Source organism: Homalodisca vitripennis, chromosome 4 (assembly GCF_021130785.1).
Source record: "Homalodisca vitripennis isolate AUS2020 chromosome 4, UT_GWSS_2.1, whole genome shotgun sequence".
Lineage (NCBI taxonomy): Eukaryota > Metazoa > Arthropoda > Insecta > Hemiptera > Cicadellidae > Homalodisca > Homalodisca vitripennis.
The window spans coordinates 122022131-122037917 of NC_060210.1; the positions used below are offsets into that span (position 1 = coordinate 122022131).

The window sequence follows — 15787 nt, forward strand, 5'->3', positions numbered from 1 at the left end:
ACATAAATGCTGACCAATGCTGTTTATGTACAAGTACGTTACAGACATTTTAGGAACATCTTGCATTAATAATTAATTACATCTCTGAGATATTATCTATATATAAAAATATTGTCGAATAACACCAAGATAGAAGGCTAAACTTCTTGTAACATTAGATTTAGAAATAGCGATCTAATGACCAATATATAACTCAGCTAATCTCTATTTACAATACTAATACCTATTTATCCTTCAGAATATCCTTATCAGTAACATTTCTGCTAATTTTGTCGAAAGTTAGTCTTTATGAAGTGAAAACAAAACGCAGTGTGATAATTGGGCTGAAACAACTTGAGGTTTAGCAGAATATTCAAGCTGCGCTGAATACTGAGAGATTCATATGATAAACGTATACCACACTTAATATATCAATGGCCATTCCTGAATTGATTTACTATGGTTAAATGTATATTGAAACCAAGACAAAATTGTAAATAGTTTTGTTGAAGACATACCATTTTTCGTAAAACCACACTAGCTTCTGAAATATCTTGCAAGCTGGATACTTTTGAGTGTAGAAGCAATAACTCCTAGTTTACAATATCAGTTTAAATGGTCCAAAAATGTAAAATAAATAAATAAAAACTTAACCAAGAGTATATTTTTATAGACACCAAATACTGCGGTGCCGTTCATCAACACCCGGAATTATATTTTCATCGTCGTACGTACTTTAAAAATATTAAAATTATATTACATTTTTTGATATTTAATATACGTAACTGTCTCGTAATCGCAGATTATAGTGTGCAGGCGCTTTAAAACCTTTTAACATATGCAGTACCGTTTGGTGGCGAGATACATCAATAGGCATAGTATATAAACCTTCTCCGTCGAAAAATACATGTACATACACATTTTCATAACGATCGGTCAAATAGTTTACGATTCCATAAAGGACAAACACACAAACATTCATTTTTATATATATATATATATATATATATATATATATATATATATATATATATAGATTACAGTTTGAAATAACTGTTCCATAAAAACAGGTTGCCTAAATAAAAAAGTATAAGTGGAATACCAGCTTTACATTGTTTTATTTTCAATGAACTGGGTGCAATTACAATTTTTTTGTGAAAGACAGATGGACGAAGGAGTTGTACATTATTTATTTTAAACACAAACACATAACAGATAATAAGCAAATAAATAAATAGTTACAATTTCGGTCGGTTAGCTAATATTGTTAAACTCGGTGAACTTACTATTTTGATCGAAACTTTTCTTATTGTATGAGGGAATAAATATGTCACCTTTTTTGAGTTTCAAATAACCGATACGAACGTAAACAAGGAACAAAAACCATGTATCAGTAAAAACTTTGCAAATTCTTTAAAAGCGTTTAACCGAGAGAAACAGAATTAGAAAGGCAAGTATTTAGGCACTCATTCCCCTTCATTAATAAGACCCAATAAGTGGCCTTCATTAATAAGTGGCCCAAGAGATGCTCGTGGACTGAAGATCGCCTCCTGAGCTAAAAGAAAGAAACAAGTCGTTGGAAAGTTTGAATGAGGCTGCCACCACTCCAAACAACCGATGATTGTTTCATTACTCGAGCTCACGAGTCAAGCACCCGGACTTCGCCATTAACGGTTCCTGACTCTTACCGCCAAGTCAGGGAGAAAACCTCTACAGTAGTAGATTATCGTAGGAGAAGAACAGCTGAAGAAATTAACACATCTGTAATATTTTAAACTACCATTTAAAGGTTTCAAAATAATAATTCGAATAACTGTCAACATTTTTGACTTTTCCTAATTTTATACCTAACTACTAAGCCTGCTATGCCCAATGCCCAATCTTCTCTTTTAAGCGTTCCCAGTGTAATAATTATTACACCACAACATTTGAACTGAAAAATCAGATTTTAACAGCTTAACACCTTTAACGCACCTGCAAAATCCTGCAAAATATTTGTGAACCTAATTTCATAGAAGATTTTCAAAATTATAATTTTAATAAAATTTCCTTACGAAATCAATTTACATCGCAAACTCTGTCGGGGTTATTTCAAAGAAAACAATATATATATATATATATATATATATATATATATATATAACGTGAATTCCAGATTTCAAGGTAGCCTAAAAATTAACCTGTATCGTTTTTGCCATAAAGATTTTTTTATATTGTAACGGTTTTAATGATATTGAGTTCATTTAGGTCCTTAGAGAAAAATTACTAATATTTCTGTTGCGACAAAAGCAACCTATTTCTTATGGTTGAACCAGAAGAACTATTTATCGACATTTTCTAGGTTATTAGCATTATCGAATCCAGTTGTCTGATTCTAATTTAAACTCAGTGATACAATTCGGTTTCGATTGTAACAGATTTTTTATTTTTAGTGCTTTGTGAACAACATTAATTTTTCTCAAAACGTAAATAAATTGATAAACTAGGCAATTTTAAAAGAAGAATTGTTGTAATATTATTCTGGCAATTATTTTCATGATATTAAAAGCATCCGCATTCACTTTTAAAGAAGTTACGTTTAACTTAGTCTTAATCATTTAGTATTTTATTTCATGTAGAAACATCAATATCAATTCATTTTTGCCGCTGTAATTTGGACACGGGCACAAACACAAACAAAAAATCAATCATAGACAAACTTAAACAACTTAAACTCTCCAGTCTTACACCTCCTCTAATGCGTGCGACGTGTTGTGCGGTGCTCTTGGTTCTACGCAGTGTCATTGTTTGAGTTCATTGTTACGAATCTCAGTTTGGTGTATTTGCCATAGAATATTTTGTTGTCAGATTATTATTGCAGCGAGTTCACCACCGATTTCCAGGATTATACTGTTTGTTTACGTCTTTGGGATTTTTGATACCTTAAGAAGAGAATATATTTCATCCCAAGAAATGTAGTGAGTTATATTTCTTTGTAACATATAACGATGACATATGTGCGAATTTTATTATCTTTTCATATTATAAATACCAAACTTGAAACAAATAAAATAATCAGTTGCAGACCGATCAGCAGAAGATACTTCGCCTCCACTCAGCAAGCAAAAGTGTTAATCGCATAAATAAAATCTATTTTCAATAATACCACATCTTATTATGCGTAAACTAAAAACTATGTCGTCATATAAATAATATATGTCAGCCACAAAGTGGGTGTTTTGATCTGTACAACTGAAAAAGTAAAAAAATGGTTTATCAATAAACCGATGACGTCACACTTCAGGACGTGACGTTCTGAGAACTGTTTACCTTACTTTGACAGAAACCGGGTAAGCTGCTGCCGGTTTAAAACGGTCTCCCGCCCTATTCATCTCCGATATGTTCGTATTGAGGTTACGCTGTATGTGACCAATTAGTTTAGCGCTGATTCCACGGAATTCGCGATTGAGTAGTTTCGCCGAATTCGTGCCTCAATTCAGTTTCTTCCAAGCATCAAACGTCCTTTCTGTGTACTGGTTAATTAAACTTTTCAAAAGTGTATTCCACCCACCTGGATAATTTACACACATCGCACATTTCTTATTAAAACAGGTTAGAAACTCGTTAATTTAATTTCAACGAATTTCAAAGAAACTACGACGGTTTCCAATGTACCTTTCAACAATTTTTCATTCATAATGTTTAAATAGAGTGACTGACAATTATAAATGTTGACTCTTTATGAATTACTGACATAAGCAAGCATTTTTAAACAATAACAAAGCAACAAATACATATCCATTCATATATTTTAAGGCGTGTTAAAATGTTAAAACAAGTACAATGTAATATTTCCTCTATCAGAATACAGTAGTCTGGTGTAGCCAAGATTCAAACTTGCTAGAGACCCAATAAACTATACAGAAATAGCCTTTCAATGATAGTTCCTGATATGAATTAAAATTGGATAGATTGTACAAATCGAATGGTAAACGACTTTTTCGTACTGTTACAGCGTTTACATTTTATCTGTATTCATGCTTATTGAACATTTTAAAAATAAATTGTGCACAAGTAAATTTCAGAGAGCACTCTGATAAGGTATGAAAATTTTATAATTTATTGAAATTTCATTTTAACTCAATTAGATTTATGTCCTATCACCATAGCCTACAATATCGGCAAAAGTTTAAAAAATTGACAACCACAAAAATAGGACATGATTGAGTTTTATAAAACTAAATTTATGCAATGGTAGTATTTTTTTAATCACGTTATGCATCGTCTACAATATTAAAATCGTTCACAGCTGGAACTGGAATATATTTACAATGAAGTTGTGTACAAATGATGTAAAGATCAATTTATATATTATTTTAAGTATTTCAATATTTAAACTAAGTAAAATCCCTTCGCCATATCGATGAAGTATTATATAACGTTATAAGAATGAGAAAGAGTTATTACGAAAAAAGTACATGAATGAAGTCAGGGCCTGCATTCTAACGGTGGAAGCGAAAATCTGTAAGGAAGCCAGCGACATCTATCGTGTAAACTCGGAACTACAGGTTCACGATTCTGCCGTCAGATAGCAGCACTCGTATAGACGGCACATTCAGTCGATAACACTGTTTACGTCTTATTCCACGTGCTTCTGATGTTTTCTTGGTGCGAAGAACACAAAATTAGTTTGACAAATCCTATCTAACTAACATTCAACCGACAAACAATATTAAAAGACTTATATTATTCTGCGCAATACCTACTTCAAACACACTACATACTTCATCTAGGGAGTCCCGATGGCCGAACGGTCTAAGACATCGAACTTGAAATATGAGTCAGAGATAGCGCAGTATCAAACCTTGTGTATGACAGTGACACTTTTTATCATTACTAGTGACCTTTTCCCTTTTTCCGCTTGATAAGATCCTCTCACAAGGCCAATGACCCATGAGAACGGGCAGAATAAGGATTAAAATAAGATAGGCCTCTCTTTAAAAAAACAAATATAAGACTTAATATATTAATAAGACTTACACTCAACAATATTTATATTTCCCATATCACAATGTAACTTTGCTTCTCATGTATTCACAAAATGCTCATTTTTATTCAACTATGTAGTTTGAGAAAAAATTCAATTTAACGATTAGAGTTGAACAGGAATAGTCAATGTAACTCGTAGATATTGTGTATTACGCTTAAATCAATTACAGTATCTACTGGATGTAGATAGAAGTAAGATGAATCATAGAAGAGAAAACAATTCGAGTAAATACCACCGGTTTGAACGATATTTTGGTCATATACATCAAAGTAATTGACATCAAAGAGAGTACAGGTACTTAAATTTAATTCCATTAATCAGCAGTCTTTAGTAAACAAAATAAAACATGGTATTCCTGACAAAACTATATTGCAAACATAAACTAGTCAGATTTTTCATGCAATACTCCATGTTATTCGTAGTGAGTATTTGAGGTTAATTTTCCTACGATACAATCTCATACTTTCAATTAGTATTTTATTACGTCATAAACTGCTACATTATTCTCATTACACGTAAATTAATTAAAAATTGGACTGTTAGCGTTGGTAGGGTACAGTGTAATTCAATTTGGAACAAAGTGGTACAGAACTGATGATTTCAATGCTGGTTATGGACAGAACTTGTGGTTACAATATTGGTTAATGTACAGAACTGATGATTACAATGCCGATTAATGTACCGAACTGGTGATTAAGATGCTGTGTAATGGACAGAACTGATAACTATAATGATGGTTAATGGACAGAAATGATAACTATAATGATGGTTAATGGACAGAACTGATAACTATAATGCTGGCTAATGGACAAAACTGATGATTACAATACTGGTTAATGGACATAACTGGTGATTACAATGCTGGTTAATGGACATAACTGGTGATTACAATGCTGGTTAATGGACAGAACTGGTGATTACAATGCTGGTTAATGGACAGAAATAAGTAAGTGCTGCTATCAGCTGGATGCAGGGAGACGGCTTGTTTATTCATGTTGTGGCTATGTTACCCGTGGGAATGCCGATAAAATCAGATGCACATTAGTTATAGTGATATCGTAACTCTAATTCACGCTGTTAATTAAAAATAAATTGGTTCTTTTTACTTACGCAACTAAAAGAAAATACATTTTCCTAAATGTATTTTTGAAACGACAGATCGTAGGCCAAAAGCTTATGAATTTGTTTATTATACTGGTCAAAGTGTTCTGTTCAAAATCATAAAAAGTCAGACAAAGTGTAAATTAAATATTGTAGTGTAATTAACATAGTCCTTATCTTGTTATTTTGTTCTTCGCAATAAGTTTGGTCTTAAGGCGTTGATAACTGTATAAAGTAATGCTTTAAAAAGTAAATCTTGCTTCATAGGTTAAGATAAATTGTTCGAACTGTGAATGATGTGAATTTAATTAGCACATAATAAAGTTCCAGAAAAGAAATATTTGGCCCCCTCATGAATTTATAGATTATGCGATTATGAGTGGTTTGGATAAACACTAACTTGTTGCTTAAAAACCCGAAATTCATTGCCACAACTAACATTTTACATTTACTATTTTACCAACAAGCAATCGGCAATGGCCGTTTACTCCCATGGGACTACAGAAACATATACGATTGCGGAGAGCTGTATGATGCAAGTTCCAAAATGCTGAACACAAATTACGAAAAAAATATGATTTACACGTTTTACCATGATATTCTGGTGTAATCCGTTCCTCCTTGCTTCTTGTGCTGGATAAACTACAAGTCAGGTGCATTAATAAATATAATGTCCATCGATATCCAGATAAAAACCATGATCACCTCACACTGACGGTAACTCATTTTCCACGCACTCGATAAAACCGGTGTCTTCTTGTATGAATGAGCATAAACCCCTAACTTTGGCACACCGGTTTGTGCTCGGAAGAAGAAAATACAAGACATGAACAATAACAAGAGTTCGATGAGGAACTTTCAATTGGATTAAGGCGAAATCTGTTCTTTTTTTGGAATCGATACAGATACGTCTCCTGCGATTGAAATCTATCATCAGTCGCGCTAATTTTAGTGGAGGTCAAAATGATAATTTTATTCTAATTATCGATATAAATCGATACTTATAGCCAAATGGACGCTGATTTATCATGTATAAGAAAAACCGTGTCTGATAGTTGCCCCAAACAAGCGCGGAAATTCCTCTATCGATTTTAAGAACCAAGTTATGTGCTTATACAATGCAAATTGTCTCGTACATTATTGTACTCGTTCTGAAATAAACTCAGGATACCTTTAATTTGACGCGATACCCAGAACTTTGGATCGTGAAAAGTGTGTAAATTAGGAGTTGTACAAACAACGTTCGTAAAACGCTCAAATTATCACTGTTATCGTTACACGAGAAAACGATACAATTCTTGTGTTGACCACCTCTTGAACGCTGGCACGACTGCCCCCCCCCCTCTGTACTGACCACTCCACGTGACTCACTTGGCTCGTTGTTACAATGTTATTTTTCGCTCCACAAGCGGACTTCGCTTCAAAGCCGGTTTCTATGGGAACAAGCGCACGCCACGCTGGACTTGTATTTGAATTAAACCACAATGTTCTGCCGCTGCAGTGCCATACGAGTACTTGACAACTGTCTGCCACGAGCTGGATACTCTCTCCTTACTTATATTCTATTTTTAATCATACCAGTCAGTTTCCAGTATCTGTGTCTGTACTAATTGACACGCTCTTGTGGTGGTACTCCATTCCATGAAGGCGAAATAGACTCGTTTATTCACGCTCCTCTCTAAACGATTTTGAGTGTGAACTATTTATTAATGAATTCTTCATGACACATTTCATAGAAATTTGCCAATTGCAATAATCTTCATCATAGAATTTCTGATAAAATGTGAATAAGTTTACCGATCATAATCGCCCAGATGCGTAAACTTCCCACGTGTTTATTCTTTCAAGAGTATATTCAATATAAGATCATTACGTAATGTTTACACTGAAATAACAAACAAATGAGATATTTCAGAAATATAAAAAATGTGATTGGTGCAAACAAAAAAACAATTATCCTAACAGTACCCAACAAAATACCATAATAAAACAATTGTAGCAGTAAAACGATATAAATATATTACGCCGGTCATTGTTTTCAAGAAAGAAGTTCGTTAAAAAATGTTATGAAACAATTCAGTATTAATACTTTTGTGACCTATGTTTCAGTGTGAGGTTTGCACCGCTTCAACAATTTTCACGGCTTTGTCCTCAGTCACAAAAACTATTTCTATGTTCAATAAAAATTTCAAACGTTTCGATTTTAAATAAAATCCCATTTAAATTTCCTAAGCCGACCTGATACCTTTTGAAAAACCTATTGGTACAGAGTGCAAATTAAGACCTGATACGCCTAGATATATTCCAAAAGGATTGCGATATCGATGTTAATCCTTCACCATACCTATTAAAATGCTTTTATGACCTTTTGAAGAATAATAATATTTCCTCTCATTTTTCAAAGGGAGATAGAGGGGGGTCACTTGAAATTTTCAAATTGCAACCCCTATCTTGCGACATATCATTTGAAAGGTGAGTTCAAAAGAAACACAACATCTCTACGACGACCCTAGCAAAAGTTACGGACAAACAACCCCTTGCATCTAAGGGTGTCGATTAAGTGCTGATACGCCTGGATATTTATTACAAATGGATTGAGATGTTAATGTAAAACCTTCACCAGACTTATTACCTATTGAATTTTTTGGGGATTATGAAAATTTCACCCCCTTTTCAAGGAGGGAAAAAGGGGGTAACTATAAAATTTAAAATTGCAACCCCTATCTTGTGACATATCATATTAATGTTATCATATTCAACAGAAGTTTTTACATCGATATCGCAATTGGTTTGGAATATATCCAGGCGTATCAGGACTTAATTTACAGCCTGTATATGACTTTCATAAAAATTAACTACAACAACTACAGTTGCTTAAAGTGGACCAAGAGCTCAAGGCGCCAGGTACCTACTTCAAGAAATCTTCGAATTTCCAGTTTAGACATTCACTTTTAAGAGAATATTGAGAACTGTCCTAGTGTTTATAACCTATAAAAACAAGTTACAGTACCTTCTGTTTGTCGAGGACTTGGTGGATGTCGTCCACATCGCCCACGACCACGGCCTGTTGTCGCAACATCTCCTCCTCCAGAGTCAGCCAGTCGCGGATCTGCAACAAACATTACACGTGAGTAACACTGGTTTCCGGTTACAGAATATTGCAGTGTTCAGTAGGAAAAACAAACAAAGCCTACAATATTTCTTGCAACCTTTCTCGAAATAAAGCAGACACTGAATAATACTTAAAATCAAACAAAGCCTACAATATTTCTTGCAACCTTTCTCGAAATAAAGCAGACACTGAATAATACTTAAAATCTAGCAATTTCGTAAAAACATATCATAATAAACAATAAAAAAAGAAAATCTACAATATAAACAAGAGAACTCATTTATCAATTATGATCAAATAATTGTCTGCTCTTACAAAGTACATACATTACAATTGTTGTTACAAATCTGGAATTTTTATTGTCATTCAAATATCAGTGTAATAAAATTTTCATATATTAATAAAGTACGCAACAAAATTAACATATTATACCGTATAGTAAAAAGCACAGTTTACAAAACCAAATTTTGGTACTATTACTTTCATACACAATCTTTAGGCACTGTCTTTGCAAGCTTATTTTTACGTATTTTCCAAATTTCAATATTTCTTGTATTCAATTTCAATTTTAAAACAATAATATTGTTATTTACTACCAATAACTTTCCTTCCATCATACACTCCGTTATTATATACTGCATTACACTTTGTGAAAATAACGTAATTTGTCTCTATAATACATGTTGTACTATATGTATGGTCGTTGTGTTTATCAGTGTACAGAAACAGATTTCTTGCTACAGAAAGGTGGGCGCGGAGCTCAGAACATAAGCTACAGTTCTACTATATGTATGGTCGTTGTGTTAATCAGTATACAGAAACAGATTTCTTGCTACAGTAAGGTGGGCGCGGAGCTCAGAACACAAGCTACAGTTCTACTATATGTATGGTCGTTGTGTTAATCAGTATACAGAAACAGATTTCTTGCTACAGAAAGGTGGGCGCGGAGCTCAGAACACAAGCTACAGTTCTACTATATGTATGGTCGTTGTGTTAATCAGTATACAGAAACAGATTTCTTGCTACAGAAAGGTGGGCGCGGAGCTCAGAACACAAGCTGCAGTTCTACTATATGTATGGTCGTTGTGTTAATCAGTATACAGAAACAGATTTCTTGCTACAGAAAGGTGGGCGCGGAGCTCAGAACACAAGCTGCAGTTCTACTATATGTATGGTCGTTGTGTTAATCAGTATACAGAAACAGATTTCTTGCTACAGAAAGGTGGGCGCGGAGCTCAGAACACAAGCTGCAGTTCTACTATATGTATGATCGTTGTGTTAATCAGTATACAGAAACAGATTTCTTGCTGCAGAAAGGTGGGCGCGGAGCGCAGAACACAAGCTACAGTTCTACTATATGTATGGTCGTTGTGTTAATCAGTATACAGAAACAGATTTCTTGCTACAGAAAGGTGGGCGCGGAGCTCAGAACACAAGCTACAGTTTGAGACTCTCCGGCGCTCCTCAATATTCTAACGAAGATGACAGCTACCCGACGCAGGAATGTGATATTACATTACTTCACGCCGAACTCCTCCCTCCCCTCCGACCGTGAAAAGATTGGCTCACGAAATTCCACATTTTAAAAACGTCGATATATAATTTGCTTATCTAATGCTATGACCATCAAGATTCATAACTAACGCCTGATTGTAAAATACAATTTCGTGTATTCCTAACTGGTAAACGTTATTATAAGTAATCATAACCAATACCAATTAACACAGAATCGTATTTGGCTGCAGTATTTTATGTTCCATTGGTATAAATTTATATACTTATAACCATTTGTATACTTATTAATTATAATGCCTGTAAAATGTTCCTTCACTATTTTAAACGATATAATCGTCACACCCATACAAACGTTGCTGTATTTAATTACAATTTCTTTGGAAATCTGATTCTAATTTATTAAAATATCGTCCTGTATTATTTGGTGAACTTCTACTTGGGGGCTAACAGTAACAGTTTTGATTGCTTAAAGTTTACTACTGACGAAGGGTTTGAAAGGATAACAGGATTTCAGACATTTGCCATTATATGTTACAAAAATCAAACATAAAATTTTGAAGATGGGTTTTTTCAGGATAGTTTAATTACAGTTCAATATCTCGGTGAATTTAAACAGAGAAGTGATATAAAACGTGCTTTTGATACTTTTAAAAATGTATTAACCCCATTATTATATTAAAACCTTACAATTAGCTTATAAAATTATACCAGAATTCTTTAAAATACATAAGGACATGTTTTCTCTACGGTACGTAATGAATGAGTAACAACCACTATTTTAAATATTTTTTTAACGTGTCATTTTGAGTCAATATTGGACACAGTAAAATTTTTAACAGTTTAAAATTCTTATAAATACGTATGTGCGCTATCTTGAAAATTTTTACTCATAGAAACTAGTTAAGAACACATCAACATCTCACGTCAATTAACACACTTTTATTTTATTTTATTAACGGACAAACCATTTTACAATAAATTACGCAATAGCAGATACAAGCGACAGGACAATATAAATACATAATAGAAAGTAAAAAGAATAAGTGACACGTTATGTGCTTATACATAATTGTGATTTAGCGTATTTGACAAAGATTATTGACTTTCAACCTTTTTGAATGTGCTTTGATTATATTACCATGTTAGAGCGTTGTCTAAATTGAAATTTTTTTAATTATAATTCATTTTCAGTTTTTAACAGTTTGAGATAACAGCGAACGTGCTGTGTGCAAAGTTTATTATAAAGTAGAGTAGCAAACAGAAGAGGTCTGGCTATACTGGAGTTTTAGAACCTACCAGTTAAGTAGCCCTACTGCAAGCTTAGGAAAACATAAAATATGCTTGATGGCACACTTCAGGCTTTAAGCTAAGCAGCTACATTAAGCTTGTAAACGACTTTCCTCAATGACGATATAAACATTCCATTATGACGTCATAAACCCACTTTATGCACACGCCACTCCAAATATTTACTCAAAGTAGCTCTTGCAGTTCTACCAGCATGTGATTGCAGACGTATCTCCAAATATCTATAAATATATAGTATTGACCCTTTACATTAAACCCATCAAGCATTTCAATACATTCAATAGAGTTGCAATACTGTACACCATAGAGTATTGGTATTGATCCTTTGAACGTTTGATTAATTCAGAGTAATATCTTGTTTTAAACTGCGAGATAATTATTAAAGGTAAAGCAACATATTAACCAACTTATGCTTGTATAACCCTATAATATTAATGTAATGAAAGTAACTAAATCCCTTTTAAATATTACTATAAATAATTTAATGTTATTTTAAATATTAAATTATTTTAAATATTAAAATTTTTTTATTTCATTACATTATATATATATATATATATATATATATATATATATATATATATATATATATATAACCCTATAAGTGGAGTTAATATCATAAACCTATAATAATTCTTAAGTTGAGACAAAATACATATATTAAATTTCGAAATCCATTTTGCAAAATTATCTCGTAGGATGCCAGATAGAGTACAAGATACTGGGTTTACGAACTTGTATCGGACGAGTTTCCTGAGTTAATATTAAATGCCCAAATTCTTAATCCTAAAGGTTAGAATATAAAATATCTGGTAACCGCGTTAAATTCATATTTAACTTTTCCGGTTCACATCACGTCGAAATTATATTTTGAAATATTTTCTTCTGGTTATGCGGAGCGTGGCCAGTCAGCAGATGTTACACAGAAACTGTCAATTATACATATCCGTCTGTACAGGCGGAGTTGTAATTGGCTGAAACTTAATCAAACAATGGCCAATACGGTTTCTTTACCAGGGGCTGCCAGTTTTATGACAGTTTGATGCTATATTTTTCTTTGCCGATTAATGCTAAGGGTTCTCTTATTATCATTGGGTATAACTAGAGAATGTTTGCAACTAACTCTGTTTAGTTGAATACTATTGAATAGACAGTTATATAACTACGATATATGTTCTGCTATGGCCGACGTTTCCGCATATTGACGTTTCGTATGCCCAAAGTGTTCATCAATTGGTGTAGATGTTTTCCTAATGTAGGCTATATATATATATATATATATATATATATATATATATATATATATATATGAAGTCACAATTACATATAATTTCGTAAACCTCAACGTGTAGCGTGTTCACTTCGTGTCAACGTGTAGTGACTTCATATATATATATGAAGTCACAATTACATATAATTTCGTAAACCTCAACGTGTAGCGTGTTTACCAATTTTGTTTATTCCGCGTTACCACTCAATTTCTTAGGCACGTAAACCCTCAATCAAATTTAGGCCTAAATTCTTACAGTTGAAGCACTCGCCAAATATCTATATCACTTTTGCAGCATTATTCGATATCAGTGTATGGATTCAAAAGTTCTGATTCAGATAATATTAACTTGTAAGTAAACCATCATGGTTCCGGATGTTTTTGAACCTGGAAGTTGTACTCAGTTAACCTTTAACAATAACCCACACAAATAATATTTTGTTGCATGGTATACCTATTCGTCTCTCATTGGTTGTTTAATTGAGGTTAAAAAACCCTTCATCCAAAACAAACATCAGAATGGAAGTGAGCACAGTTCCAAAGAAGGAGCAAACAGTAAGTATATTTATACACATCAATTCTAATACCTAATACGCAACATACTAATTGTATATCAAACTATGTAATAAAACAGATGTCCAATGGTAATGGCGGCATTTACTGCTTGCCGGAAATTGGCTGCATGCCACTCAGTGTTAGCAATTTCCGGCATCACTTCACCCCCACCACCACTTCGTCACACAGAGTACGTCTCACACTCTTCGAAAATATATTTGCAAATAAATAACATTTTATGTCAATTTCCTTGACATTTTAAAATGCAATAACAACTTTCACAAATAACAATTTTTATGTATTGTAACGGACAGCTTGCGCTGCTCTTGAACTAGCCAGCAGGTCGAAAAGCGTCAGGAACATTTGAAATTGTATACTCAGCTACTACACTCAGCGCTGCCAACCTGCTAGGTATATTCCCACTGCGTCCATCCTTGTACCACAGAAAGAACGAAGTTAAGTCTTAGATTTCATGAGTGGATGATCTCAGCTAAGGACTGATTTCTTCTCAATCCTGGGTTCATTACTTGCAAGCAATCACTACGCATCATCCTCTTGTTTCCACAGGTATGATCTTTTGTGTACACGATGGAATACTGTCAATTGGAGATTGGTTACGCTTTTGGGTCGACAACTTACTTTGCTAAACGGAAAAGGCCGCTCTCTTGGCTCCAAAAGTGGACGCTGATTTACCGTACAGTTATGTCACAATTTCCCTCAAGATATGAAAATATTATTTCGCTACGATATGTGTTCCAAGTATTTCGTCATGTAGGGTATTTATTTATTCTTTCAACGGCTACCGCCAGTTAACAATAGTGGATACAAGTAAAATTAATACAACTATCCACAAACTGTGGGCATTTCGAATCAGGAGGAATTTGTGGGAGAGGAGGTAAAAAGACCTTCCCCTTCTTTCCATAAGGGAGACAACATGGGACATACCACGTGTGATAGACCATAAAAGTAATAAACCTGTCCCTGAACTGCGTAACGATCAGAGGATGGTGCAGTCTAAAAGAGTGCCTCGTTAACGGCACACCTTAACTACCCGTGCTAAACACGATCTCGGAATCTGTTGACACTCAGGTAAAGCTTCGGCGATCGGTATCTAGTTCGGACTGATGGTTTCACAGCCTTGACTGTACATGGTTAGAGACATATTTCAGCAACAAACTGTCAGCATGGAGACTAAACGTAAAGTATAGAAGTCTTATTTTACCAGGCGAAGTTAGGGCTAAGAAGCCTTCTCTAACACTACCTGGGGACCAAAGGCTTAAAGGTGACTTCCGAACCACCTCCAATGACCGGGCACGCGGGCTGCTTGAAAGGACAGGATCGCTCAGCGGTCACCCATCCAAGCAGCAACCACGCTTGACGTTGCTTGAACCGGTTATCTTGCGATAACCGTTGTACCCGCTACACTACGCTATTGGAAACACAGACTACCACCGCTTTATGAAAATAAGTTATGTTGAAAGTAAACCTAGTTTATTCAAGATGGAAAAATGAAACTTTGGAACAATTTTAGAACGAGAACATTATCAAATTTAATCTAATCATAATAACTGTTAAATAACCATGAACTAATAAATAGTAAAGATACGTTTAAATCAGGAATTATTTTTATAAACTGCGCCCTTTACCTTAAAATATGAAGAGAGGGATGATGTCCTCTGTGTCTTTTGATTGTGCGTCATAATGAACTTCGATAAAGCCAATAACTTCACCGGCCGCGCGCTTTGACGGTTAATAATTACAGAACAGAAGCACAGAGGAGGGTCAGTTTGGCTGAGGGGAGTTTTCTAACATGTTTTTTTTTAACTTGAAAGGCTGGGAAAGGTTTTTATTTATCTCTCACTATAGACGTTTACAAAGGTCTTCTAATTAGAATAAAACTGATTTTCTAACTATAATA

General features: G+C 33.9%; 1 protein-coding gene across 7 annotated transcripts in view; it reads right to left on the reverse strand.

Annotated features, from left to right (window-relative positions):
* Positions 1–15787, reverse strand: part of LOC124360069 (dystrophin, isoforms A/C/F/G/H-like) — a 1186422-nt gene that overhangs the window by 714013 nt on the left and 456622 nt on the right. For all 7 annotated transcript variants that reach the window (XM_046813341.1, XM_046813339.1, XM_046813338.1 and 4 more), the window contains one exon: positions 9120–9218. In XM_046813341.1, the coding sequence (XP_046669297.1) occupies positions 9120–9218 (99 nt within the window). The remainder of the gene's footprint in view (positions 1–9119; positions 9219–15787) is intronic.